The 24,435-nt window shown below is 42.2% G+C and overlaps 1 protein-coding gene across 5 annotated transcripts in view; it reads right to left on the bottom strand.

Moving 5' to 3' along the window:
- rptor (regulatory associated protein of MTOR, complex 1) overlaps positions 1 to 14,531 on the bottom strand; it is a 126,197-nt gene extending 111,666 nt beyond the window's left edge. For 4 of the 5 annotated variants that reach the window (XM_029246692.1, XM_029246693.1, XM_029246690.1 and 1 more), the window contains exons 1-4: positions 14,100 to 14,531; positions 12,420 to 12,594; positions 1,717 to 1,819; positions 1,017 to 1,099 (exon numbers count right to left, since the gene is read on the bottom strand). In XM_029246692.1, coding sequence (XP_029102525.1) covers positions 1,017 to 1,099; positions 1,717 to 1,819; positions 12,420 to 12,587 — 354 coding nt within the window. In that variant the 5' untranslated portion in view covers positions 12,588 to 12,594; positions 14,100 to 14,531. The remainder of the gene's footprint in view (positions 1 to 1,016; positions 1,100 to 1,716; positions 1,820 to 12,419; positions 12,595 to 14,099) is intronic. The other variant, XM_029246691.1, reaches the window with a different exon arrangement.
- Positions 14,532 to 24,435: the final 9,904 nt, after the last annotated feature.

Genomic DNA, 24,435 nt, shown 5'->3' on the forward strand with positions numbered 1-24,435 from the left:
GGTCTATTTGGCAGTGGATGCTGAAGTGTAAATAACCCGGCTCTTTGGGAGGCAGGACAATTTCATGACTAAAGCTGTTTGATGTACAAGTCCAGACGACACAAGTCTGTTGTCACACTCCCCTGAACACAGCTTAAAAGGCTTCCAAACATGTCTAAGGACCTGAACACCCCAACTCTACAAGAAATGCCAGAGCACCATTTCAACACATTTTTCTGTCCTGTAGCCTTTCACTGAGAGCCCCCTAATTCCTCCACTGCTGGGGAGCAATGTGCTAGAAAGCACTTTGTCTCCTTGCAAGCCAACGCAGAGACTAATCATCGAACCTGAAAGGACCGAGTCAACTTTTGCACGTGTGATATGATAAAAGGGCTCCAACGTACACGGATCCTCTTATCAATTCCCCAGTCTAAGTAAAGGGCAAGTGGTAAGATGAAAGCGGACACAAACAGCGCCACTGAAAAGTAGGAGGCTTCGTGTGATTTGAGTGAATGTTTGCTGCACAAGGCCTGGTGGAGAGATAGCGGACCATGCTCCTGGCAAGGGCCTAAGAGAAGGACGAGAGGCCCCAGATCTACTGTGGGCCACAGTTCCCAGCTCAAGACTTGAACCACATCATCTCTCAACACAGAACGGTTTTTTTGAAATGGGGTGAGAAAACGCAGCATGTTAACCTCTTAGACATAAGAGAGAGCAAATGTCGTGTTTGTTCACTCTTCCCACAGATACGTGGCAATACAGGTCTATCGGTCTGGCCACCATACGTGAAATGGGGTCATCTTTGCAGCAGTACATCTGAGCTGAACTAAACGGCAATGAGGGAATTAACTAAAAGAAATATCACCTTTAGAAGGGGCTAACTGTTCTTAAAACTGCCCTTTTTCACCGCTGCAGCACTGATTGAGGTGCAGGGCCTGTAACAGCATATACTGATGGGATCTGGACTGCTGTTTGGGTTGTGGCCCTTAATATACCCATCCGTGTCCCCCTGCATTCTCACAAAGGACTTCACTCACCCTTGGCTGCCAGTTTTCATACTGCTTTTGCAGGTTGGCACCGATGGTCTCTAGGGCCTTCTGCGGGCTCATGGACAGAGGGTCTGGAGAGAAGAACCAGGGCAGCGTAAGAAAAGATCACGAACCTTGTAACAATCTTGCATTACAATTATAATTCCATACATATCAAACTACGGAGATAAGCTCTGACTGTGACAGTGAGTTTGCTCGTCTTCAACACATTAACATTCTGTTTCCATTATGCTTCTATGAAGCAGAAGAAAGTAGACATTACCTACATCCTCAGAAGAAACCAAAGCACAGTTCAAACAAAAGTACAACAAAGAACATTGCATTCCTCTCCGTATTTACTTTGAGGCTATTTAAGTGTGGCGATAACCTTAGCGGCTATTTTTCCTATTCTTGTCTCTGCTTTGACCTCTGCTTCAAAAACAAGGTTGGATGAAGAGCCCTCTTTAGGGGTTATTCTTTTCCTACAATCCTTTTTGATTTCCATCTCACCATTTTATTTTGTCCTGACTTATCTCACCTACTGGGGGGAAATCTAGATTTGTGTTTCGCCCTTTAGTTGTGTTGCATAACCTGAAAAAGCTTCTGGTTAATGACAAGAAAATAACAGTATTGAAGGGTGAGGATTAGTAAAACACAAGGGGAGGTGCAATAGTCAGGCACGACCATCTGCCCTGCAGGAGAGCCTTACCAATCCAGCACTCCAGCCGGGCACAGGGGGAGGTCTTGACCACATCAGGGGGGTCCACTCCCACGTTGAGGCACAGCACCAGGGCCACGCTCACAGTCTTCATCTGCAAGAAGAACAGGCCCATCAGCACGTGAGCGCCTATCTCTGCTCCAGCTTCGCACATTGCTCAATACGCGGCAGTCATAAGTCCTTGGTCCCACGCACGAGCTGGCACACACTCACGCTTTTCACACGAGCTCCCCCGCGCCCGACCACGCAGCAGCCCACAAACTAGGGCCACGTCACCCACCGAGATGATGTCTCACACACACACTCATGTAACATACACACAAAATAAACTTCCCCTTATTACAGCACAGAGCACATGGCCTTCTCTGTGTTACCACACTTAATGAATGTACCATTCTTCATTATAACACAAAGTCCAGTTCAGCTGGAGAATGAAGGAAATGCAGCTGCGTACCTCTGTACACCGCAAACACCAGGCTCTGGTAAGGTAATCGTGGAAAAGTGAAAAAGGATGCGGTCACGTGTCTATTTTCCAGTGGCACTGTGCCTTTGCTGCTTATAGGAATTGAAGTCAAAACAAATGAGTTTAGATGAGGGCGGCTGTTTGAGGACACCAGGTCTCGGCAGGCTCTGCAAGAATTTGTTCTCTGGAACGGGTCTGCGAATGGATTTATTCTTTTCTTCTTTCTCGTCTTTAATTCTGCCACAATTGTAATTTCATTTTATATTATCCAACTTGTCATCCTACATAAAATTTTAAACAGTCATTTTCAATGCCTATGTAATTGTGTCTGAAATATTCTGTAAATATTGTGGTTAAGTACTGCAATTACGTAGGAAAAATGTCTTACTATATCATTTAATTTTCCATTATAAATGCGGACAGTGAACAGTTTCACCTGAGCTTGAGTAACAAGCAGCTAAGATTTCCTACCGTCTGACTTTTGACCCGAGCCCATGTGGTAAACATCTGATGCTGCTACACACTGTCATACAAGGCGCTGTTCTTCAGGGGCAGGTTCTGATGGCCTTTGCCAAATTGCATGACTTCTTATGGCTGCTTAGATCACAGGTGCTCGACTGCAAGCGCTGGTGCTGAACGTTAAAGACGACTCACAAGCTGTTCTAAGATCAGCACTCAACCCAACACTGAGAACGCTCCAGCGAAAGTCAGTCAAAACCCAAAGGCTGAAAAACATGCTTTATGTTTGCTTCGTAAAGTGGAGTTTTCCGCATTTTAAAGCGGAATACTTTTTTCCCCATAGATCAAATGTTCATGTTTGTAAAGACAATGCACTTCTTTACGAAAGAAAATACTGTTTCACAATAAAGGGGCTGCACTTCAGTTATCATCTTTCGAAGCCTTTCATCAGTCTGACACGTCGCCACATTGCTTCACCACATTCTGCAGAGCGGTACTGCCGAAGCCTCCCGTCCGAGCGCCGGAGCACAGCTGTATCAACAGCCAGTCTGGGACAGGCACAGCGGATGGAGCCAACCATTACCATGTGAGCAAAACCCTGAGAAAAACATGCCTTGTCCAGCGGAGGGTTCAAACCGTGCCGAGGCTTTTGCTGACCAGAGCACCCTTGACAGCGCTACTGAGTGCGGACGGATCCTGCCAAGCTGACACCTGATTAACTTGTTGCCTCAGGTGGGCTACCCCATCTCCCGCTCAGCCCCATCCCCTGCCCAGGAATCCCATTAGTGCTTGCTCAGCTCTCCCCACACATATACACACCCCCATCTGACTCTGCAAAAAGGAGAGGAATGTTGCACAGGAGCGAGAGCTGTCGCTAATTTCATTGATCAGTGCGGTACAGCTTAGTGTAGCAGAAGCAGGCAGCTGAAGACCGTGCTTAGCTTCAGACCGAGGCCCAGCTCAACAGGTTTTCCTGCAGCTACAGGAGAGCCAGAAAGATCACGTTCCGTAAATCATTAGTGATTCACATGTTATGAGAGAGAACTCGCTCCTCGTAGGACTTATGCATAAAGCAGAAAAATTATTTAACAGTATGTTACACCATGGGAAGAACGATCATGGTGGAGGTGTACAGTGACGGAATGGGTATAGAGCTGGAGTAGAGGCAGTACGTTGGGGTAAGATGTATACCTAAACAAACCTCTTGAGAACAACAGGGTTACATGGAACATGCTGTTTGAACAAAGGTTACCAAGAAGGCAGTGCAAATGCAGGCGGAGTCATATGACATATGACAGAGCAGGGTCCCTGATGTTAGGAGATGGGGGGCTGAGGTCCTCCTACACACCTTAATGACTGTCCATCAACACAAAGTTCCAAATACCACAACTGTCCTTCCCAAAAATCTGATACCCTCACAACTTCCACTCCAAAAAAAAAAAAAAAAAAAAAAAAAAAATCACTTTTCCTCAGAAAATTTAATCTGATCAGAGAGAGAGAGAGAGAATCATCTGGTATCAGTAGACTCACACCAGGTATGTGGTGAATTATGTCAGATGCAACAGCATCTCAAGTTACACAAGATGCATTTGTGTGTGCTGTGCTATAATGAAAGACTACCTCATGGATACATGTATGATGGCTGATGTCATCACTGATGAAATACACTGGGTTGTAATCATCAGCTCAAACACTATAAACCTTACCAGGATTTTCCAAAACAAAGGAATGGTCTCAATGACATAACGGTTAATTCAGACGAGATTTAGCCGAGAGGGGGAAAGAAAAAAGGGAAAAATTAATTTATAATGTATAGTTAATAGGCCCCCTTCCATATCTATGTCATTAAAGACAAAAAGGAACTCTTCTGCCTGATTATGAAATATGGCAAATATCACTTGTGCCATACAGGCATTGCTGAAATCATCTGGTCTTAAACTGTTAATATAATAATATATAATCCTGTTTAAGAATCCGTTTACCGCCGCTCTAGAAGTGCTTCACTGAAAAAGTGCCTTTTAGGAGCTGCCAGGCAGCTGCGATATAAACAGAACTGAAACACAGGAGCACAGACACTGATTGAAGCCAACACACACAGAGCTATGGGGCAGTCTGGAGACCAGTACACAGGGACTTGTCACAGATGTTGTGCTGATGCATAGAGCAGAGGGCGGCCTGCTGGCGCCCAAGGGTGTGCGAGTTCTGCCTTTGGAGGACCCATTCTCCCCCCCTGCACTGACCTTCGCAGCTCCTAACCGAGGATGACACCTTCCTTATGGACGAGTAACTGTATGGCTCATGAAGCATCATCATCAAGCATCATCCCTCAGCTCACCGTAACGTCACTGTCCTTTTACATCGCTACAGAGTAGTACACAGCAAGCGAACTGCAAGAGAAAAAGTCCATTGCAGAGAGAGAACTGAGCCTGTAAAAACTATCTTAACGAAAAGTGGTTTCTTTGTTCTCACTACCACGTAATAATGCTTTTGTCACTTAGCCATATCTGCATCTCACCAAAGCTCTTCCCTAGAAAATAAAATCAAAGCACATCTAGTCTGATTTGTTAAGACACAAAACTCAATGTCAATTTGTGGCAAATTGTTACAAATATTACCCAACTGTAGCATTCAACCAGGATAAAGGCAATGCGTTGTACATTAAAACCCAGTCCTCCTACACGTTATGCAGTAATAAATACATAAACAGCTGGAATGTGCAATCAATTGTTTTAGCAACTTTGGGTGTTGAGGAATAAGGAAGCTGATCTGATTAACATAATAAATGGAGTAATTATTTTTCCATGAACACAAAAAAGCAATTAATAATAATTAACCGCACCTTTGCGTGACAGATAATGAAGATGAAAGCAGTTCTTCCCCTTCACAGGGATAAATGCTTTTAGGTGCAAATCTATAGCACAAATGTCTTTGAATTATGTTCTCCCTTTCTTGGGGAGAGAGAAGGAGAAAAAAAAAAAAAAAAACCACCACCTAATCTCTGCCACTGTGATCAGCACAACGCCAAACAACTTTTCTACAGTCTATTATTCCAACTGGTATCGATGCTTGCTTAGAGCCAATTATGAGCCTTGCAGGCATACTGTAAATTCCTTCTTCTAATATGTCTGGTGGCCAGGAAACTAAAAGTATGATTGTGACCAGGTACCGTCAAAGACCAACAGCAGCTTAGAAATTTGGCCTGGACATTGTCAGACTCTTCATTGGATACATTTTGTTTGTAATAAGGGCTGGTGATTCCTACTTTGCCATCATCTGTATTCAATACACTCTTAGCATTTGTCTGTCACTTTATTGGAGCGCTTGTAGCCAGAGCCAAGTCCACTAGGGACTTGGAACTGGCAACCTGACATTATAAGTCCATGAGCCGAACATGTGCTCCACACGGACCTCTCATATCTCAGTTTGGACACCTTCTGTTGAAATATGTTTTGAGGCAGAAGGTATCCAACAGTTTCATGTTGGATTAGCATGTTAAAACAATTTACAGTATTAGATAATGAACTTTACAATGACTTCCATTGTAAATGATGACATTTACACTGTTGGAGGCGTCTTACCATTTCAGTTCGTTGTAAGGACGTTTATTAAGAGTACAACAGCAAGAGCGGGGATTTGAACCGGAGATCATCAGCATGCAAGACAAATGTGCTGATACCCTCTGCCTCTAATTATAAACATGGTTACATTTTTTCCCATTTAGCAAACACTTTTCTCCAAAGCAACGTACATCTCAGAGAACCTTACACCAAGAGCACGAGAGATTTGGATGCAGGCATGCAATTCTTGAGTACACCGTACGTACCACCATATCACATACTTTTCTGTCATCACTTTATTTCCTACATTAAAAAGTAGGCACTGACATGCATAGCAGTGGCTGCATCTTAATGCAGTAGTCTTGTTTTTCCTTAGCCTTTGCGAGCAATAGCATTGTTCAAACACAAAGACGTTTCCTTTCTCTGTCATTTCTCCAAACTGGTTTCTGCCAGGCCTATTTCTACTTCTTTAAAGTGCATGCAAAATAATTTTTCACTTCTACCATTCTATTTAAAATAATTGATCCATTTATAGAGCACAGTAACTTTTACTCAATCAATTCAGAGTAAGCACCTTGCTCAAGCGTACTACAGCAGAAGTACAATTCCAACTTGTGGCCAAGTGCAAAGTGGTGGCTCGAACCACTGCCCCACCTGCTGCCCCAGTGACATCTACATGTCAGGCTGAACGGGCGAGAATGAAAACTGTGCACTTTACAGGAACCCCTCCTTTTTTTGAAAAATTTTCACATTCTTTAAGGTTGTGCATCAAAATTCACACGACAACTAAACATCAAGGCGATATCAAACTAACCACCAAACAATACACAAACTTGGAACTGTATGTGTTGGAACTTTAATATACTGAATCAGCCAGTCATACCATCTACCAAGTGTCTTTCAACAAAAAAAAGGGACAGAAACAATGTTGTTGTATTTTCAAGAGCCAAGCAGATCTACATTGGGTAGCAGATTTAAGCATTTCCGTTGTACTAAGTATCCCAGGATGCATGGAGGCATCAGACCCATTTCAGGTGTTGAGCCAAGTACCACTACATCTACATGTATTCATTTAGCTGACTCTTCTCCAAAGTGACTTACAATGATAAGCTATCTGCAACTATTTACCGTATGATAGAGCTGGATAATTCTACTGGAGCAATGTAGGGCAAGTACCTTGCTCAAGGGTAATACAGCAGAAGGCAAGATCTGAATCGACAACCTTCAGATCCTAAGGCAGCAGCTCTAGCCACTCCACTATCAGCTGCCTCGTTATACAGCACCTGGCCTTATGGTTTTGGTCAGTCAAGCTTTAGATCTCAAGTTCAGTTCCTTAATCAACAAACAGCTTTGACCAGCATGTCCAAATTCCCTATGTCGTCGAGTAAGTACAGGTTGTTTCATGCTGCCTTGTGTGTTTTTAATCACAGATTAAAAAGCTTAAAAAAACTGGAAAAAAAAAAGACATTGGCAGCAAATACTGGCATTTGTACTGAAGAATCACAAGGTATACCATCATTTATAAATGCAATCACACTGTGTTTATAATAAATATCTGACAAAATCCCCAAAGGCAAAAGGTGAATGTAAACACGAACCAGAAGATGGGTAAAATCAAGGTGTCTTATTCACCCTGAACTGTGTTCCTATGATGCTCTTGGGAACCTGAAGTTTCTGCAAAAGGAATTTTGCTCCATCAACAACCTACTTTACAATCTTGGGGACTTAAATATAGAATTACTGAGTCAATAAAAACTATGCAAAAATTTCAGAAATTTATAAAACTAAGCAGACATCAAGAGCACAAAAACATGGACAGTTAGTACAGCAATTTCTTGATTTACAAAATTTATCTGTTCTTGAAAACAGTCCAGATACCCACAGACTATTCAGCATTATTTCAAAATGAGGGAAAAAAAAAGTGTTCCCAGGCCATCCAAGAGCCCCAAACATCACAAAAAAAAAAAACACACACCTATATAACTATCAATCCACGATTTTAATGTGGTATAATACACATTTACTAATTTAGGAGACACTTTTCTGCAAAGCAACATACATCTCAGAAAACAAAAGTGCACAGAAGCACAGATTAAGATGCAAACACGTGAATCGTTTCATGATTATGAAACACTTAATGAGATCATTAATGGGTGATACACTTGCGCCAACTACAATACATCACTGCACTTTCACTTCAATTGCATAAAGCGTGACTTTCACATTTTTTTGGGACAGGCTTCAAACAAATTTCATTATACTGCTTTTTTGTTCCAGAAATCAGAAATTGGGTATCAAAAGCTAAGAGTTGACAGAGTTCATAAATTGAGGGATGCCTGTAATTTACTGCACAAAAGGCAGGGGCAGTAAATTAAATCGTGACATTACTTCCACACCAAGTCTAAAGAACAATTACATAAGCAAACCAAAACGCGGACCAGCAGACTCTATAGCACTCAGACAGTGGAATTTCTCCACCCTTGACCTAAATTATAGACATTTTTACTTGTGATGTTAATTTTCCATGCACAGATGTACCATATGCAAAATGTACCCATGAGCCTCTGCACATCCCAAATGTGATTAAGGTCCTCAGTAAGCAGTGCCATTAATCATATGTTACTCTACTTGGATGATTCCCAGTATGTGGGTCCTTTCACTGACTAAGCCAAGAGTGAAAGCAGCATGCAAAGATGAAGGCTCCGTATGCAGAAGCAAATCATGTTGTGTCAGTGTTTTTTTTTTTTTTTTTTTTTTAAATTCAGACAGCCATGTGCTAATTTCCTTGTTTAAATAACAGTTGTGAGGTAAAACACCAACCAATTATTTGTCATTTATTTAATGTAACACTGCTGATGCTCAGAGCTACAACCTACTCCAGCTGAATTTTGGCTCAAGAACAGTAATATATTAAGTATTTCAAAGCTTTTAAGTCATTACTGTTCAGACCTTGTGTTCACATGTCACCAGTCTATACATTTCTACAACTAAACATCAGCTTAGCGAAACCTGATTTCATCTTTTGTGCAGAGTCATCAGATGAGGTACAAGGGTACCACAAATGATGGAAGCTACCAGAGATGTCTTCGTGAAACTGACAAGACAAAACTGAAAGAGCCACGTTCGATCGATACTGAAGACATGCAGTTAGAAATATCTCACAGCTCCATAACTTGTCACTTTATTATTATAATATTCTTATCACAGACAGACTCCACCACAGGGTTCGGCAACATGCGATCACCAGCTGCACAGCCCCAAGGAAAGGCTTGAGACAAACGTTGGCACTGTCAGTTCAAGTTGTCTCGGTTCTCTGGGAAAGCCATGCCACGTCTCTGTGCTGGAAAAAGGCCAATCGTTTAGTTGAAATCTTTGTCTAAGGTGACATTTCCACATAATTCAGTTGTGTTAGCAGGTAGTATAGCGGTAAAGTGTGATCGGTAGCTTGGGTGGGAAGGTTTGAAGTTTAGTTGATCACCAGGCTAGCTAAACTTTAATGTAACAAACGCCAAGAAAGGTCTTGTTATTACTAGTTGCATCTTTCTCAGGGGTACAACAACCACCCAAAGTTGCTGAGCCAATACTGCAATCTCTTAAGAAGCCCAGTGACAAGGTCTACCTCTAAATGCTTTGCTGTTATTTTTGAATGTTGGATCACAGCCGAGTCCCCTCCCAGCTGGAAGAGGATGAGGCCAGCATGACTGAACCTGGGGCCGGTGGAGTCACAGCCTGCTGCCTTCCACGCCCCACAACAATTGTGCCAAAGTTATGCTCCACCACCTCACCAGCCCACCAAGTACAGACCTACCACAACTGCTGCTGAACCACCCACCAGGCTGACCATAATCCCCATATGTTGATGAGCCGTATGTTTCATACAAATAGAAGTACCCTGCCTTAATATACAAAGAGAAGAATTGTATCAAATATATGATCTATACAAAACGAAAAATTTTTAAAGCTGTTGAAAAGAAACAGAGTAAAGCAAAAGGTGAATTTCATCCAGTGCATCAGGATTGTCGTTACGAGGTCAGACAACATATTGTAGCCTGCACTTTCTGATCGAAGACTTTGGTCTCCACTGCAATGTAAATGCACATGAATTCTGTTCTTGGTACTTATGAAGATAACAGCATGACTTTGGTACAGTTAGTTCTGAATTCATCCTGTAGCTGAATGTCTCCAACTGGTCTTCTCCTGAGCTCATGAACTATTCGTCCTCCACACACATTTCACAACTTTAAGAGGACATGCACATGTCATCATGCCTAGATCAAAAACCTTCTCAGAGACATCAAGAATATTTTGGATTTGGGATAGCCATTTTGAGATGTCTAAAATATTGCTTTTACCAAAGTAGACCTCTCCATAAGGAGATAGAGAAAGTATATGAATGCAACACAAAAAAATACAGTACTGCATGTGAACCCTTTGTGCCCCTTAGTTTTAAAATAATGATCCTGTTTAATCAGAAACAGTCTTTCTCATCTGGCAGGTGTGTAACTCCACATGTTGGTTTAAAGGAAATCATGGGTATATACTAGAAAAACTAAAGCAGAGCAGGTGCAAAAATAAGCAAACCCCAAGTTGCCCTTGTTAAACCAAGTAAGTAAGTGGAATCAGGTGTGTAAATCATAATCATTTATCCATTTTATAAGTTTAAGATTTCACATTGTTTTTAAAGATACTTTATACAAGAGTAATGACCATCCCTAGAGGGTTCACAAAATTTCAAGCAGCACTGTATCTGGGGGAGGGAGAGAAAAAAAAATTTTAACAGTAAAAACTGAACATTTCTCAAGTGACTCTTCAGGACCACAGCCTTTTAAAGTGCAAGAAGGCAGAAGGCATTGCTGAAACCACTGCAGTGTTAGAGCTAGGCTGAGAGAAGGTGGCAAAATAATGTTCATGTTAAATGCCACTGTGAATATGTGGCATTCTTGACAATTATGTTTATTTGCAACTTTCTAATCTCCAAAACAATGGGGAAATATGTTGAGTCACAGCACAAACAAGTGAAAAAGTGATGCCTAAACAGAAAGCAGTGAAATGGATCAAGGCAGTCCGAGAAAGATGGGTTGTGTACCTAGATGAATTTAAACCTGCTTCGGGCTGCCCTGCTACAGAAGTTTATTGACTTTACAAAATCCACCTCTCTAAGGAGTACTTTAGTTCTTGTACTCCACACAAACATCTTTTATTTCCATGTCAGTAACTTCACTGGCTGGACTTTAAAGCTGAGATGTGTATTTGAAAGGCTTACATGTTAAAGGCATTCCCTTGCCATGGTCACCTCTGCACCTGCCACATATGAGCTCTAAAATCTCAGTTAGGGTGTACGAACTGGGACTAAATATTGTAGACATACGCAGAAAACCTAAATGGGTGCAACAACTCCCATCATCTCACTATCACCTCAAATACCTGCAAAAACCTTGGGAAAGTGAAATTTACTCCAAGATTTTCTGCTCAGATAACTCTCAGTGAAGAACTGAAGCCAATTTCAGATCCAGAGCTGCACTCTTGAATTCCCTGTTTTATCTCAGTTGACCATATTTCCTTTGAACAAAAACCTGACTTTACACTAATCCCAATAGACTCAAAACCCTAAGCAAATTATTTACACATTTAAAAGTACAATTACATTTAATAGCTCAACATACACAAGCAAAGTTTTTCCCCACACACAAAGTTAAAACACTATCACAAGGATTCAACAAGCTAACTGCCAATAAACAATGCTAACTGCAGTTTGAAAACAACAAAAATCAAAGACAGAATTTTAAACAGGCCACATAATTTCATTGTAAGCAGAGTTGTTCCATAGACACATCTGGTGGCTATTAGTCATTGAAAGGAATGAATTGTCATATCCTTTGCCCGTGCCAAAGACACTCTGGGAGGCCCAAGCACTAACTCTGACTTTTCAAATTAAGAATGAAACAAAGAAATCAGAGAAGGTGGTGAAATGTCTGAACATCCCAAGAGAACTGAATGCACATTTTCAGGTGGAATTTGAAAAACTCAGTAGTCTAAGAGTCTCATCAAGGGGTGCCCACTACTTATCAACATTCATAGTGGACAGATAAGTATGCAGTATGAAAGGGATTCAGTGAAGTTCCCTCCAAAGGTGGCATACTGGACCATGCCCAGGTACCCAACCACAAAAGGGGAAACAGCATCTGCAGAAAGCCTTCCTGTAGTTCAGGACTCACCCTGTCCTTCATTCTCCAGCTCTGTGCCAGTGCTTTGGAGCCCTCAATCTTCTCCGAGTGGCGTTTTTTCATGAAGGCCAATGGCAGGTTCCAGTCACTCATGTCTGCCTCATCCTCCTCCGCCAGTCCCACCACAGGCGAGTGAAGCAACTCCGAATCCATTTTCATCAGGGCCCTGTGAGGAAGTGAACCCAAGATTTCAGAAGCCTACACTTCCTCCTGACTGAAACACTCATATCCCAGTATCTTGGTTACAAAGTCCTCTCACTCTGAACAAAGGGAATTAAAAAGTGAACAGTTTGACCAACCACTGAGTGCCAAAAGTCTTCCTTACACCACTGCCGTCACTACTTCTTTAGCCTGTCAAATATGACATTATATATGCTTGCAATTTAATTCTGATTTGGCAGTTACAAATGATAAATATACTGATGTGTGTTACCTTCTTATGCTCCATATAGAAAAAAAACTTACACACAAAGTACACAAACACAGATATACATAGTCACAGAGCTTGCAAGAAGAGATTCTCCAATTCTTGTTGATTCCTTTCAATGAAGAGGAAATACTTTAAGAAATCTCAGCTGCACGCAATCTCAGCGATTCCATTACAGTGCAAATCAGGCTATATGCAATTACTGAAAACTTGCATGCCTTACCACCTGCTAAAAAACTGGGCAACTGGCAAACTGCTTACCCTTGAGTTCTGAGCTACTCAGGAGTCCCTTCCTCGAACATTATATCAAACAAATATTACGCTGCTATGCAGCATCTTTGGATAAATGCGATTTGTACGTAACAAAAGTTATATCACTACTAATGGGGATGGCAGTTATTAACAGTAAAAACTGTATATAAAAAGAAATACAGGAATACCATTCTCAGCAGAAAAAGTAGAGTGAGAAACATAATAAAAACGTTTTATATAGGGAGTTTAACCATCAAGTAACCACTCACTTGCAAATGAAAGTTCTGCCAAATTTAACAGAACCTGATAAACCTCGACTCTTCAATTAAGAGCACAAATGCAGTCCTGTGTCATGTAACGGCCAATTCGGCTGAAGGGAACACGTCACAGGTTGCGGAATTAAACGCTTTGCTGTCGCTGACGTCATCGGCATTTACTTTGACGTCATATCAACTTTACGCCATCGAACGTTTAACCGCAATCTCAGAGCCACGCCTACAGAGAACACGAGTGAGCCAATCAGCGCGTAGGAGACGCCCACACGGGAGCGCTTGGAAAACGTGGTGAAACCGAAAACCTAACAATGTTCATACTACTACTGCTAGTGCTCGAAAATGTAAGCTGAGCGCTGGCTGCACAATTAATCTCGTAAGATTGAGCGAGCACAGTAACACGAGAGACCCAAATCATTAATAATAATGATATAAGGTGTTTAGGAGGGAAACAGCACCACTTACAATCGCAAAGCTACCTGTCACAAGCTGTGACGTACGTGTATGTTAGAAATAGTGTCGTGTTGGCTGTGGTGACCGCGTCACCGTGATGTCCAGCACGCTCCCGCGCTAGCTAGGCGCAGCGCCTCAGTCAATGACAGTGTGCATGTTAGCGGCCGAGCCGAGACTCAGCGCAGCCCAGGCCGTTTTCAGAGGCCCGGCTTGGTGCGTGTGCAGGGCGCGCTGGCTGGATGAGTGAGTGGCCCGTCGCTCACGCACCTTGGCGCGGCTCGATCCTCCCCGCGGCGCGGGCTCCGACGACGTCTCCCGCGTCCCTCCCTGTTCTACAGAAAGAAGAGGCGACCGCTCCGGGAGCACGCGACCACCAGCTACACGGGACCAATCCACGGTTCGGGACAAACGCCGGCACTGTCCGTCCGAAATCTGTCCCGGTTCGCCGGGAAAGCCGTGGCGTGTCTCTGCTCTGGAAACGAGGCCAAAAAAAATTCTACATGAACACACTCCCGGGCGAGATACACCGCGCCCGCGTGGCTCCTACAGCCCACCACCGGGTCACAAACCCTTGTCTGCTGCTCCAGCGAATAGCCGCGAGCGAGTCCTCGCTGCGGGAATGACTAACTAAATTCGAAAATCGCAGTTTTCGCTGCACGGAGACACGTTCTCAGCACTTGCACAAGGGCGCCGCCATGTTGGGATGCACCCAGAATGCACAGCGCGAGCTAGGGCGGGACAGTGAGCGCGAGGACAGCCTATCAGCGCGGCGCTCGTGGCTCAGAACGGCCCGTCTCTTCTGTATAGGTGACCTTTCAGCTGCTACCATGAGGGTGAAATTGCAGCTTTCAAAAAATGCTGTTATCGTCGAACATAAGATAACCTGCTGCTTCACTGGCAGCATATTTAACTCCCCTTAAGTTCTCTCAGTACTCTTTTTGAAAAGTTAGTGAAGCAGCTTATGGGTTTTTGCTTGTCACCTTCCATTAGGTGTCGATGAAACGCAAATTTCTACAAACTGCATAGATTTTCTTAACTCAGTGGATTTTAGTACTTATATAGCGCACTGAAAATTGCAAGGCAGTTGTGTCAGTTGTACTGGTATCTTTAAAGCCTCACCGCATACTTGTTTAAGTTGCGTAGTTTTGCTTTTATGTTTTGTCATCATGAGGGAATGAAGTTCTACTGAAAACTTGTGCTTTTTTTTTTTTCCCTCAGTCCCGAATATCCTCTACTGCCTGCCTTTGTACCGATCTCTCAAACAGCAGGAGTTTCTTCCTGGAGGAAGAGACTGCCAGAAAGCATGCCCATCTGTTTCTGTGATAAAAAGAAAAACGGCGACTGTTGATTAACTCCTTAAACACAAACTAGATGTTGCATTTTCAGGCGTTGTTCCGGAATGATCCTTTTCATCCCCGCCGCAGTTTCACTCCTCTTTCCTGGAAGCAATGGGCCTGCATCACATGTACAAACATCCACAGCGTCCACAGGAACGCCCACGGACACACTCCCACGCCTAGTGACACGAGTTTGACTAATTCCGCTCACGCATCTTTGTGATATTCTCAGCTCCGTGTGTGTGTTCATACACGTGTGATTTTCTGCCGCGTTTAAGATGATTCATTTAATCTAGTGCAGACGAACAGGTACGCGGATATACAGGAAGTCAATTCCGCACAGTTGCCCCTTCATCGTTTCCTTCCCCGTCAAACTGATGTTTGTCGATTCAGTTATAAATCGGTGCCTAATTCAAACTGAGAGCACGTTAGTTTTGTAATGATGCTAATTACGAAGAGGACGCGTTGGCCTCTGTTGCCATCTGCGCTTGTGAAACGGCACCAGATGCGCATCCTCACACAGCAGGTCTGTGGACAGGGGCGAGGGGTTCGCGAAAGTTCATGAAGGCTGAAGAGGGACCGAGCTGCAAACAAGGAGGTGGAGGAGAAGCCACTGATAACGCTCCCTTGGTGTCAACTGTTTAGACACAGGAAAAAAGGATTTTGCTCATCGGGTACTTAAGGAAAACACACACACACACACACACACACACACACACACACACACACACACACACACACACACACACACAGAGTCTGAAACCACTTGTCCTGAGCAGGGTCACGGCAAGCCGGAGTGTAACCCGGTAACACAAGGTGCAGGGCTGGAGGGGACACATCCAGGACAGGACGCAAGCAGGGGTCGAACCCCAAACCCACCCAAAAGCAGGACCCGACCAAGCCCGCTGCACCCCCCCCCCCCCCCTTAAGGAAAACACTCAGTCCTAAAAGGGGGAGCAGAAATAGAAGGACAGATTGATCACTAAGGGAAGCCATGACTCTCCCCTCTGTCTCGTGTACTTTTACATTTAATCGAACAAAAAAGAGCAACTTCTCACCCGCCTGTTATCGTGACAAGTCTGTGAAGCAGGGTTCCTGGGTCCTGCTTCATGAGCAAGTAAGTTGCTTCATCAGAAAACATGAAAATACCACAAGAGGTAGACAAGATGTGACAGGTTTGTTCTTTGAGCATTTGTGAATTTGGTGATTTTGCTATATCCCACACAGACAACAGTGAAACGGAGGTATTCTGAATTTCATGAGAAAATTCTAGCTCAATAAGGTATAATCTGTTCCTTTCATCCCTATGTTCACTGCACACAGGGGGAAAAATCCAATTCCGAATGTATGATGAAGGTTGGGACCCCCCGTTTGGGGGAGATTGTTCACGCCTCCCCAACTTCCCTCCATGCAGATTGGAGACACGGTGATGCGATCAGCTGGGCTCAACCCCACAGCTGGAATTATTCCCAGACCCAGATGAAACTGGGAGAAAAGAACAGAGGCTCTGATTACAACAGGACCTCCAAGGCACCAAAGTCAAGGAGAGCAGAAGAAATGAAGACACTATTCAGGGATGAGAAGGTGTGCATCATTTTCAAATGCAGTTCATAAAACAAAATATGTATGATGAGATTTAAAGGAACTCAGTAACAACAGATGCCAAGTGTACCAGATTTACAGTTTTTTAAATTGTTAAAACAGTATACATTTATGTATGTATACATACAGTGGTAAGTCTGGTTCACTTGGCATATATTGTTTCCACTGCTTCCATTAACATTTTGGCCAGAAGTCAACAATTATAAAAAATCTACAGTTTTCATTGTGCTTGACAATTTTTCTTATATAGATAAATGGATTAAAAATCCAAACCTTTGAACTGTCTTCAGAGGGAACCTGGATTATTTTAATTATCCTTTTGGTCTTTGTTTTTCACTCAATGAAGCAGCAAAATACTAGGCCTATATAGTGTAGTATTTCATATCAGAAGTTGACACTGTTTCTGAGTCATATTCTCTGGACAATAAAAAAAAAACCTGAATGAGTGTTTGATTCCAACTCTTTTTTGGAAAAACTTTTTATGATTTCTTTATTTTATTTGAGTCATCTGGGGACACCATTGAAATTCAAGGCTGTTATCACAATAAACACATTAAAATACGAAGCATTCTTTGAAATCTCTGCCAGTTTGATTTATTATCTTTGCTCATTTTCTGTATTAAATGAGATTATATAAGACTGTCACCTAAAAAGGTTAGCGGCATCAGAGACAAGAACTTTGCTGAAGGGGAAATACATGTAAGAGGTCTGACTATTCAAAGGGGGGCTCTTAATAAGAAGGGGAATTCTCTATGCCTTCCCCAACCCCTCAGGTCCTCTCTCACAACTGACCCCACAACAAACACAAACCTCGTCTCTCCAAATATAATGAAGCAACAGAAGAGAGGATGAATTAAATATTTAAGAAAACGGATGTCTGTTTTCTCAAAAAGTAGAGCTTCAGCCGTATAATTTACGGTAGCGTTAAAATCGTGGCAGGGTGAACGGAGACACGGTAGTCATCAGGTGGCGAAAGGTGAGAGAGATGCCATGTGATGTACCTGGCACATAACGAGAAAGGTGAATGGGGGAAGACAGGAATAGAGAGTCTCCTCTACTCCCCCTTCTTCTATTCCCATTCCCATAGAAACCCCCGGAAAGCAGCTGCTTCCGTCATTGGGGTCAGGATTCCACAGAAGCGTAACGCGTGCCAGAGATTTTGATCTGTCATCCAAATTTTCCATTCTCTCTGTGCTGCTCTTTTAATTTTTCTTCTGCATCTGAGTTTGGGTTCTCTACTTCCAGGCTGTGAATATTAGTGCATTTTACTTATCCTTTATTTATAGAAAAATCTCAAGGAGATTAAAAAATCTCCTCTATACAGGAGACCAATATATAAACTATTGAGCAGACATATACTATATTTCTAAAACAGGTCATTTTTTTCAATCAGACAGACAACAACAGCGCAGATATTTTCAGAAGGATATACAAACAATTCCATTAATTTTTAATAATGTCTCACTTAATAAGAATAAATTATTAAAATATGTAAGACAGTTCAAAATCATATGTCAGGGTCTTGTACACCAAGACCATGAGGCATGGAAATCAGACAGTTGTGCTTAGGTTATTACAAGGGAAAGTGTAAAAAGTACTTCATGTCAAGATGTGACTTTGATGTTAGAGCACTCTTGGGGTAAAAGGGAAGCTTTTGTACCACTGATCTAAAGAAAAAATACTGGTGACGGTATTAACACTGTGTAGTTAAGTTCCATCTAACTTCTTGAGACAAGGAAAAATGACAGGTTAAGAATCTAATTTAATAATATTCATTTGACATAGAGCAACTTTCAGGCAATACCACAGATTTTCTGGAGGATTCATGTCTCGGTTCATTCATTCTGCCATTTCAGAATACAGCACAGCTCTTCTTGCTGTAAGCAATTCCTTTGGAGTTTTTATTGCATGATTTTGATAATTGTCTTGCCAGGTCATGAATTTGTGTCCATATCTTATAGGTTTTCCTTCAGGATTTGCCCGTATTTGATTTGATCCATCTTCTCCTTGATGGCAACAAACTTGCTGGTCCCTTTTGCTGAAATAACAGTCCTATACCATGACACTAGGGGGTGCGGTGGCGCAGTGGGTTGGACCGCAGTCCTGCTGTCCGGTGGGTCTGGGGTTCAAGTCCCGCTTGGGGTGCCTTGCGACGGACTGGCGTCCCGTCCTGGGTGTGTCCCCTCCCCCTCCGGCCTTACGCCCTGTGTTGCCGGGTAGGCTCCGGTTCCCCGTGACCCCGTAAGGGACAGGCGGTTCTGAAAATGTGTGTGTGTGTGTGTGTACCATGACACTGCCACCTCCATGTTTGACAGAGGGTAATGTTAACTGACTTGCACCAGACATAGATCTTTGCTCTAAGACCTAAGAGCTCTGCTTGAGACTCCTCATACCACAAAATCTTCTTCCAGAAGGTCTTATGGTCTGTCACATGGCTTTTGGCAAACTCCATGAATGACTTAAAATTTGTCTTTCTTAAAAGTGACTCCCATCTAGCCGTTTTTCCAAAGAGTCCAAATCTGAGTAGTGCTGAAGAGATTGCTGAAGTCTGGACACTGTTTCCCATTTCAGCCTGTGCCTAGCAACTCAAAATGTTACAGCTTTCCTCTTGGATATTTCACTGACAACAATCCTGTTGGTTAGGCCTAATGTTGGTTGGGTCTAGTCTTGGGCGAGCCAGTTTTTTTTGTTGTTGTTGTTTTTGTTATAAAAGGCTTAAGCGTGCTCTTAGGAAGGTTTAAGACTTTGTTGGTGTATTTATAACCTTTCCAAACTTTAGCTTCCAAAAACTTCATTTTGCGTATCTTTGAGCAGTTTCTTAGACTTTCTGAATCCTCTGATTTGATCTGCTGTTTCAGTATTGAGATCTCCTAATAACAGCAATATTTAGACTCTTGGAAATATTGAAAGTGTGTGTTAGAAGTCAACACGTTCACCTCATTTGCATTTTTAGTGTGAGTTCTCAAGAAAATGTAGTATTCCCTGCTCGGCTTAAATTTATTAATACAAATACTCCTTGAATCACAAAACATGTAATTTACAACCATCCAGACAAATGCCACTTTATTATATATTTATTTATGACAAATATCAGATAGTTGTAAGGCTCAAAATGTGGCTGTTGTGGTGCAATGTTTTGCAAGAACAACCTGCAATCCATAAAAATGTGTAAGAGAAAGGTTTGAAAAGGGAAAGTCCACATATGATTTATAAATATAGTGTAAAATTCAGCATTATTTTCCTTTAAAAAATATTTCACCAACATTTAAATTAGATGTATGTTTTTGAGTTCAGGGTTGTCAATATGCATAACATAAACCATATTTTCAATATGCAACCATACCGAAAGTCCAAAGTCAAGTCCAAAGGGTGAATTTTTACGGACTGAGTCATTCTGAGGTTTTCACTCTTAATGCATTTCTGAAACAATCATTGAAATTGTGGAGTTTTACTTGAAGTAAGGAGAAAAAAGTAAAATTGACATGTTCTTTTAAGTTGCAACACAACAAAATTTGAAGAGAAACATCAGTGAGGGAACATTTGTGAAGGGGTGTATATATAGGAAGAGACAGACAGCGAGAGAGAGGAAATGGTCCGTGGCCTAGAAATGTGCATGTGATGCCAGAAGCATGGGAATGGAATTGCCTCCATCTGGGTAATGTTCGGTCCCAGTCATTAACTTCCACAGCAACTCCAGCTCACCTACAGCTACTGTTATGACTTACTTTACTCTGAAAATTACATATGAAGCAGACATTATCTGTAATAAGCCATCAGAATGACACCAAGACAGGCCTGCTTGTTCATAAAGCCCCACCATAATCTCTTTTTGCCAGAGAAGCAAATCAATGAACATTCAGACGTCTGCCATATAATTCATGATCATACACTAACATGTTAATATAAGCGGTTACAATCAGTGCAAAGTTTGTTTTTTCACGAGTAAATTGATGAGAGATATGTCCCCAAAGGATATCTTCTCCAAGTTCTGCACTTAACAGCCGATGGGGTGCAAATGGACACTGATGACTTCAAGACTTTAAACAGTTAGAGGGAAGGATAGCAGAGGTGTAGACTGACCTCGAACTCTGAGTGCCTGAGCAGATAAAGCAATTCTCTCCGGCATCTCTCCCGAGTTAATTAATTGACTTTTCCACTTGGGTAGTATTGGTGTTTCTTCTTCAAAGAAGGGATTTTAGTATTTTTAGCAGCTAGAAGTCTCTCGCCATTTTTACAGAGAAACAGTTATATCTAGAGCTGGTCCACCCTACACCAACCACCCCATCTTACAGGACTCCAAGAAGAGTTATCTTCAGACTAATGTTACATTCCAACAAGGGCTGCACTCCCAGGAAAGTTACATCGAAAGAAACAACACATTCGAAAACGGCCGAACCCAGAAGAAGCGCATATTCAGAAAGAAGGTGGATTCACAAAAGAACTTTGCTTGAAGAATTGCTGTAGTCGGGTTACTTCCATTTTGGAAAACTCCCACGTTTCAGAATCCATTCAAGCAAGAGTCTTCCTCATGGAAAGACCTAATCATCTCCAGGTTGCTTTACTGCAGAAGGAAATAGTCTGGCTGAAGGTTGATGCTAAGGTCAGACAATAGATTAGTCCAGAACATTGTTAAGTATTTCCAAAAAAGGATGATAGCATTGACTGAGAATCCTGCTGATGTTCATTTCACGTACGGAATTACACTGACCCCCTCATCTACAGCTTTCGTTTAGTCTTTCTGACTGATTATAGATTCCTTTTGTTCATCGCATGTTATTTCAAAAGTTTAAACATGTTTAATTAGATTTCATGACAATTCAACTTGGATATCAGCTTGGCACACGAAGTCATTGATCCAAGTCCTTGAAGTGTACGATGTTGAGCGGTATCGCATCAAATGCTTTTTTAATGTTAGCTGAATTTAAAATGGATACAGAAGGCAGCTTTTAATATTCAAATGAGATTCTCAGCTGTGAAATGCATACTTTATAAAAGTATTTAATGGATCCACATGAGTAGAGAGATACAGACATACAAAGGATAGACTAATCTTGCAAGGACCTGAATTCATCTAATGAAATTACCTCAATTTGCATTAAAAACATAAGCAGAACTAAGATAAATAGAGGAGACTGAAGATCGCGTTACAGAGGAATTATTCATGCTTATTCATTGCAATCAGGAAAGTTTGCCAATCTGTATTTTCACAACAAAGCACTGATTTAAAGTTCCAGCTTCCTTCAGAGACCTCATCCTTGAGATTTTATACAGCATTATAGGTGACAGAATGAAAAACAAGTTGTGTAGCTGTACTCACATAAGGTGGAATTTATGTTCTCAGAACCCTGCCCCCAGAAACTCAACATTTTACTGGATACAAGGCAAGGCCTGGGATTTAAAGAATCCGCACACCTAAATGGCTGAAATGGAAGCAAAATGATAATGAAATCGCATTAAATAAAATTCCTACTTCAAACAGTTTCTGAATTCCCCCTTCCCCACTGCTCTTCAGTCCAGCTGGCCCTTGCATGTTGCCTGTAATAAGAGCAGTTCGAGACAGCTAGCCCTCTTTAACACTACACGGGGATGTCATTCTTGCCCAGTTGCCCTTTCTGACACCCACACCGCATGCCCTGGATGGACAACTCACTAGACTGCAAAAAGTGATCTCTCCCATCTTGTTTCCTCTCTCCTCCTAATTTCTCTGTTTTTACACTTTCATTTTGCTCCAGCTCCTTAGTTTTGCTCTACAGTATTTATTCTGTTTCCTCCTTCTGTGGTAAATCAGTGGATTTAATACAATTGCAGCGCTGAGAAAGTGTGACACGTCAAATGATCTATTATATTAATCAAGCACAGCTCCTGTGCAGTAGAGAAAATAACTTACATTTTAAATAAAACATTGGAAAGAGTGTGCATAACTTATTCATCTGCTGGACCAAGGGTGGAGGAGTATGAGGCAGAGTGGAGGAAAATCCTGAGTGACATGTTTGAGAATCCAGTTTAATGAACTCCTTGGCCCCCGAAAACAAGTGATACACCAAAGCCCTGGTAACCCCAAAAATGACAAAAGCGATCCTCCATCTGCTTCAAAGAGCAGGCTGGGAGAGCAAATGCAGTCAGGGAACCGGCCCTGGGTGCTTTAATTGGATTTATCTGTAGTAATGAAATTCAGCTCATCTCTCGAGCGCTCGCACAGCCAGGGGTTGTGACTCACACGTTACCGTCTACAGCTGTGAGCAGTGTGCAATTTGGTTAGCGCCCCCCACCCCTTTTTTCTTTACATTGCTGGTTTTTGTAGTGGATCTCCCTTGATTTTCCTTTATTGTCTTGAGCGACAGCTGCGTGGAAAGAACAGTGTGCTATCTGCAACATTTTACATGTCAGAAGGCTTCTGCTGGCCTCCCTTCCACAGGCTCATTAATCCTCTATTGTTTAAATGTGTCATGTTCTCTATTTTCTAAAACACACTTATTATCACGAGAAAAATTCCAGCCGATTCTTCACTCTCAGGAAGCGACGCTGCCTTCGTCAAATATCCCTTGTAGCACAATAGTCAGCGCTTTGTCGAACGTTACAACAGTAGTTCCGATACGCGTGACGAATGACTTTTCCACATTATTAAACCTTTGCTTCTTACAGCTCGGTCATGTTATTACAACCGAAGGTGTGTAGTCACTGCCATTCTAAAAAATGCAAATGTTGTATTTGTTCCGGCGGAACATACGTCTGCGATCAGACGCGAAAAAGAAACTGCCGAAAGAAAAAAGCAGTAGGTGTGTATGCTGGTCTTGTGATGCACTGGCCACGTTAAACAAACAAGTTTCTGGATCACATTACGCCCCACACGCTACAATAAAATTCCGCACCCGGGAAAAACACTGCAGCGTGGCACCGTGTGACATTAATTTACAGACTAGCATATGGAAAAGACTTATTTACATACCTTCCACTGGCCAACCCAGTGCACTTCTGTTAAAGTTTCTGCTTTTACTTGCTTTCCAGGAGGTGACATTCACTCTCCACCCATGTAAATCAACAGTATTATGACTTAAGTTGGAATATGAAATGTAAGTCTTGGTTCCAAGAGCTCCCACAATTCTTCCATTGCAAGTAAGAGCCTTTTGTGAAGTGTGAAAAATAACACCGTCACCGGTGCCTTATTTTATTGCTCCAGATCTCTAGAATGATTATTGTTACGTTTGCTTGTTTGTTTATATTAGTGTAATTTTCCCATTTGCTACAGTAAATTGCCTGCCTATCTTATATGAGTTACAGATTATGCAAACTCATTTCAAATTCATCTCCGAAATCCTACCCATATGGTGATGGTGGGTAAGCTGTATTCCCAGACAAATCTAGTCATAATATTTAATTCGGAGGAGGACCTTATAACCTCGTTTTCCTGCGAGAAAATCATATCCGCCGCAGTCCAGCTGGACAGCCTCCGTAACATTTCAGCACCCTAGAGAGACAGAGAGGTGAGGAGGCTTGGGGAAGGACTTAATGAAATTTGAAATGTACCCATTTATGCAGGTGAAGATTCATGGAAGCAATTAAAGTATCTTGAGGGTCTAACAGAAGACACCCGCCTGGGACATGAAGCAGCAACCTTTAGGTTACATGTATAAATGCTTAACCTCCTCCACACTTCTTGCTGCCCC

This window comes from Scleropages formosus, chromosome 20, assembly GCF_900964775.1.
Source record: "Scleropages formosus chromosome 20, fSclFor1.1, whole genome shotgun sequence".
Taxonomy (NCBI): domain Eukaryota; kingdom Metazoa; phylum Chordata; class Actinopteri; order Osteoglossiformes; family Osteoglossidae; genus Scleropages; species Scleropages formosus.